Source organism: Limulus polyphemus, unplaced genomic scaffold, assembly GCF_000517525.1.
Source record: "Limulus polyphemus unplaced genomic scaffold, Limulus_polyphemus-2.1.2 Scaffold8517, whole genome shotgun sequence".
Classification (NCBI taxonomy): domain Eukaryota; kingdom Metazoa; phylum Arthropoda; class Merostomata; order Xiphosura; family Limulidae; genus Limulus; species Limulus polyphemus.
Window position 1 is genome coordinate 15,158 of NW_013674127.1, and position 6,266 is coordinate 21,423.

The window sequence follows — 6,266 nt, forward strand, 5'->3', positions numbered from 1 at the left end:
TGACATTGAAGACCTATGCATATTAGGGTTGGACTACTTACTATTGAGGAAGTGTGTAGTTAACTTTGATAAAATGACAGTTGGAAACAACAAAGGCCAAATTCCAGTAAGTGTTAAAAGAGAGAGGTTAAACTAACCAAGTGCCATCAAGCTGAAGTCAAAGTGACTGAAGAAGTTGATGATGGTGAAGTGGAACCAAATATAGCTATTAAAGCAGAGCAGGAGAAAGACCAAGTTTTGAAGACTATAATTGATTTTCTACAAGCAAGTGTTTTGCGTTTTGCTTGGGAGAAGGTATCTAGCTTAAGCCCTGTGACAAAGATCTATTGGGCACAATGGGTTCAGTTGAAGCTTGAAAATGGTATTCTTGTCCGGAGATGGGAAAGTATTGACCTGGCAAACAGTTATACCGAGAAAGTTACGGGAAGTTGTGCTGCATCAATCCCATGATAGTTTAACAAGAGGACATATTAGAGTTAAGAAGACATTGATTCACCTACGGCAGAAATTTTACTGGTTAGGTATGAGACAAGATGTGGAAGAATAGTGCAGGACCTGCAGTACATGTTGTGCTAAAAGGGGACCCAAGCATAAGGGATGTGCTCCAATGAAATTATATCAAGTTAGCACACCAATGGAAAGAGTAGCCGTTGACATTGCTGATCCATTGCCCCAAACTCGTGCTGGAAACAAGTACATTTGTGTGATGATGGATTAGTTCACCAAGTGGCCTGAGGCATATGCAATACCAAATCAGGAAGCTACAACTGTAGCTTCGACTATTAGTGATTTCTTCATCAGGTTTGGTATGCCATATGAACTGCATTCAGATCAAGGCCGTAACTTTGAATCAGCTGTGTTCCACGAATGCTGCAAGTCGTTTGGCATACGAAAGATCAGGACAACGCCACTTCACCCACAGTCTGATGGGATGGTAGAAAAGTACAATTGGACACTGGGACAGAAATTGGCAAAGTTTTGTAATAACGCCAAAATGACTGGAATGTCTTACTCCCTCCACTGTTGATGGCCTATAGGACAGCAGAGCATGAAACCACTGGATATTTGGTCGGGAACTTCGGTTGCCAGTGGACCTGATAACAGGATGCCCACCTTACGAAGAGTTGCCTGAAAATGTGCCAGTGAAAGTTGTGAAAGTGTTATCTGAAAGGATGGATGATATTTATTATCAAGTGTGTTCAAACTTGAAAACATCTGCTGATTCCATGAAGCAATGTTATGATAAGAGATCTACTGAAGTCAGCTTTGCACCAGGAGACAAGGTGTGGTTGTATAATCCCAGGAAGACCAAAGGGAAGTCTCCTAAGTTGTTTTCTCCGTGGGAAGGCCCATATGACACAGTGGATCATCTCTCAGCCGCAGATTACGAAGGCTATTGATAATATATATTCATCAAACTTTGTGTTTAGCAGTGAATACAATAGGATAAGGGGTCATAAATTCAAATTTTGGTAGTGTAGGAGTCGACTACAATTTAGACAGTATTACTTTTCAAACAGGGTGGTTGACTTTTGGAATGAGCTGCCTTCAAGGATGGTGGAGGCAAAAAATTTAACTTGATGGGTAAGGGGTGGTTATAGTTGGGATCTGAAAGAAACATCCTTGATGGACTAATAAGCTCCTTTTTATACCTTTAAATTTTATGCAATTTATATCTTTGTTCTCAATTTATTCACTCTATGATAAAATACCTTCATTAATAATTACAGTTTTCATAAATAGTAAACTCATAAAACAGAGGATAAACTAAACACAATTATTGTTTAGAAAACTGCACTGTGACACATCTGTAATTCCAGATAAAAGAAAAATTGTAAAAGTCAAATCACCTAGCAATTCATGTAGCTGTGTAAAAAAAAATTAGTATTTTCAATAAATATATAAACATGGGTACCTGAAACAATATCCAAACTGACAGTTTTATGCTAAGTTTTTAGTAATGAGATATAATAGATATTTACAATAAGAATACATTCAAACATTGTCAGTAGATTGGTACTCTCTGACTAAATTCAATCTTTTTGGCTTTATTTGTGTTTCTCAAAACTATATTATATGCAAAAACATTCATCGCCTACAAGCAGATGGCAGCACTGACTAGCTTTTTGGTACATTTATACCCCATCTTGAAAACGCATGCAACTAATATGAATGATGTTTTATTGAAAAAGTAAACAATATATCACACACAAATAACTTGTAACACAGATTGGGTAAAATACACCAAACTTTATATACATCTTTACTGACAGTAAAATTTCACCATCAGCTATTTTTAACTAAATACTGTATAATGTGCTAAAAACATACTGCTCAACACAATATTATGAATGCTTTTAACAATCACTCAACGTGTATACAGAACCTTCTATTAGTTATACTATACCAATCCAAACATATCCAATAAACATATCTTCATATAATACACACGCACACACACAATAGGTAGAGTCAAGCTTTTACTGCTTCTCTAAACTTTCACAAAATAAAAATGTATCATATTTTTACATAGTTTATAATATTAACTCTATAATCTCTCTAACTTCTTACTTGTAACAAGTCATCCGTTTCTCTCTCAAACTCTAAGCCTTCTTCCTGTTCTTTTTCAAAAGAAGCTTGTTGAACATTCTCAACTACTGAAGTGGTGGTCATAGTGACTACTGGACAATCTGGTTCTGTATAAAAAATAGTCTCTTTCTTTGCTGATAAATGTTGGAATTGTCCGTCTTCGAGCTCTTGGCAACTAGAAACTTCTAAGGAGTCTGGTGGTATGGAACTGTCAAAACCTACCTCAAACTCCTGATGAAAATCTAGTCCATCTTCATAAGAGTATTCTACTTCCTTCTCATGCATACAAAAATTTTCTGAATCTTTCCTACGTTCTTCTTCGGCTAAAAATTGATCGGGCTCCAATGATGCTGAGACAAAAGGATCAAACGTGTCTAGATCAACCAATTTAGATGAAACATCCTGAGATACTTCAACAGTACGAGTGTATTCAACTTTCGTATTGGTCGAATTTGATGTATATTCATTAAATTCGAAGCTCAAAGGGTCAAAATCCAATGCCATACCCACAGCATTGTCATCCCTTGGTGACAACGGAACTGAAGCACCACCTTCAACATCCACTAAGAAGTGTACCCCCGACATTGTAGCTACGTGTAGAATATAGAATAGATTTATTTTTACAGCAGCCTTCATACAGTTAAGTTTCTTTAGAAAAAATCTTATAAACAAAACAAAGTTACATAAATTATAGGTGCTGTTACTACGCATGTCCATGAAAAAAACAGTTACATAAATGATAGGTGCTGTTACTACGCATGTCCATGAAAAAAAAGAACAGTTGCATAAATGATAGGTGCTGTTACTACGCATGTCCATGAAAAAAAAAACAGTTACACAAATGATAGGTGCTGTTACTACGCATGTCCATGAAAAAAACAAAGTTACACTATTAATTGTTTTCAATACCCTAAATTTGTTTTGTAATTCATCCTACTATCCTATTGCGCATGCTTCATCAATCACTTTCATTGCTAGCAGAACGTCTTTAACACATTGCTTGCTAATCTCGGCTTATTTCATTTAAAACAGTAAATATCTCCAGCAAACACCGCATACATACAGTTCTACTTAACACTGAAATACACACATTACTGAAAACTTGTATTATTCTCTTGGTCGATATTAGTTCAAATAGGGTATCCGACCCGTGTGCATAGGTCCTTCTTAACTTAGGGAAGATTAAGGGATCCACAGCGTATGGTAAACGTGCGCGTCTGCTACCGAACTACTTATGTACTTCATTCGAATTCCACGCGTGTCATGATTCTATATACGAACTAATATAATTATTTATTCTTATTAAAACGAGAAGCATTATAAAATACATTTCCTTTCGGCCTACTTCATTACAAAAAACAGCGGGAAACATTACAATATTGTACTTTCTTTAAGAAGTATATTCCTTTCCTTTCAGGGTTTAATACGACTCGTACAGATATGCTGCTTTAAATAAGTGCTTAATCAAAACCAGGGGTTCTCAAACTTTTTTGCTAGCCCTCCCCCTTATTTTAGGTTGTGACGCCCCCCCCCCCCCACACACGCACAAAATGATACCAAATTACTTTAAGTACTCCAAATATTTGTTATCGCAATTTTTTTTTTTTTTATGATCTCGCGAACCCCCCTACAATAGCCTTGCGAACCTCTTTTGGGGTATAACTACCCAGTTTGAGAAACGCTCGTCTAAACATATCTCACCTTCCCGGTGAAAAAAGTTATGCATGAAGACAAATGTCCAGTCATGCAGCTTTCTTTCAAATAAGCGCAGTTAAATTACAAGGTAACATTTTATAATGATCAAATAAATTAATAATTTAGTACTGAAGCACAAGTTTTAAACACACAACATTTTCCAAATATGGTAACATGTATTAAACAAAAAATTATTTACTCCCTAATTCAAATAACATGATACATGCCAATTTGGTTTCAAACATTAAATATTATATTGTACGAGTTGTGATGGGCATTTAAATTACGCTTTTTTGCTAGAAGTAAAAAATAACCCCTGCAAACAATTAAACAATAACATTCCAATATTCGCACATCGTGAATTTTCATAAATACCACCTTTGAAGTACTGAGCTCAAATTTTACGTCCATTACATAAATTGTTCAAGACATTTCTTAAAACTTTTTTTTGAAGGTTTCAAAAACGCAAAAGTTTAACCATAGGTTAATACACTTCAAATGTATCAATATAACGTTTACTTTAATTTCATACCACACTGCTCCAAGTCTAACCTTGTCCTTCAATTATGGCTGACGAATTTTTCGTTTTTAGTCTTAGGTAAAACGCTATGCCTATTACTATTAATACGAGCTGCGGACCACAATTTGAAAATTTCCTATTATTCTGTGTTTTTACAAACTAGTTAAATAATAAATAAAAAAACAGCACAAACTAATGAAAATTGGATTTTTTTCAAACTGTTTCTTTGCTCATTTTCTTAATTTAAACTTAAAGTGCACGAGACGTGAGCGTTTACATCTTACTCTTAGTAACTTACTCGGTAAGCTGAGAAGAAATGAAATAACGCGAAGGATATGACGTCGAAACTTTTAGTACTTAAGTTAAACTAACGTCAAACTCGAATTAACGTTAATTTACAATATAATTTACAACAATTATACTGTTATAGCTATATTCGACACCTACAACAAAACGAATTATACCAGTTAACTTTCTCTCATAATATTTAAAACTACGCTTACATTCGACTGAGCAATGAGGAACAGATACGAGAAGCCTCCACACGAGTGAAGCAAACACCGGTCAATGACTGGCTTGAAGAAGAAAAGAGTACGCCTACACCACAAGGCCGGTTTGACAACTAACACACGTGCTGCTAGTTTAGCTCCCTCTGCCGGTTTCGTATATCTGAAAGTTTAACAACAAAACGTTAAACGAGTAAAATAAGAATCAGAAGAATGAAAAAAATTTGATCCACAACTGTAATAAAGTTTAATATCCAAATAAAAACAAATGCAGGCTTATTTTGCTTCGAGGAATAATTGATTTCAGTAATTCATAACACAACCTTACAGACAAATACTAATACTTCTCGAAGGCTCAGCAGTTTGTGTTTGTTTGTTTTTTTCTTATAGCAAAGCCACATCGGCCTATCTGTTGTGTCCACCGAGGGGAATCGAACCCCTGATTTTAGTGTTGTAAATTCCAAGACTTACCGCTGTCCCACTGGAGAACAGGCTCAGCAGTAAGCTTGTGATATTAGTAAAAATAGGGTTCAATACCTGCAGCGGCCACAGCGCAGATAGACCGTTGTGTAGCTTTGCGCTTAAAAGCAAACAAACATCAGTTGACCATTAAGTCCTTCAAGGCTGTTCCTAATGCCAATTTCCCCCAAAAAAGTAAAAATTAAACTCACACTTAAACCCACAGCAGGACCATTTGATTTTTTTTATTAAATGGGTAAATAGGCAAAATATCTTAATTTAAATAATTGTTTATATTTCCGCTACTTTCAATAATCTCGTGGATTCCTAAAATTGCAAATTATTGAAACGTTAATTGGCAGAGTATTTAATGAAATTTTCGGTTGATATTTTTTTAATATTCAGCTAAGTTTTGGCATGAAACTATTCGTATTAATATTGGCCTGTGAAGTTAATACTTCGATAATACTTTGAAAAATATCCTCCAATATGATCAA

The 6,266-nt window shown here is 35.3% G+C and overlaps 1 protein-coding gene across 1 annotated transcript in view; it reads right to left on the reverse strand.

Moving 5' to 3' along the window:
- LOC106475399 overlaps positions 1 to 5,481 on the reverse strand; it is a 20,161-nt gene extending 14,680 nt beyond the window's left edge. The window contains exons 1-2 of the mRNA XM_013936083.2: positions 5,308 to 5,481; positions 2,572 to 3,179 (exon numbers count right to left, since the gene is read on the reverse strand). Coding sequence (XP_013791537.1) covers positions 2,572 to 3,174 — 603 coding nt within the window. The 5' untranslated portion in view covers positions 3,175 to 3,179; positions 5,308 to 5,481. The remainder of the gene's footprint in view (positions 1 to 2,571; positions 3,180 to 5,307) is intronic.
- Between the last annotated feature and the right edge of the window lie 785 nt (positions 5,482 to 6,266).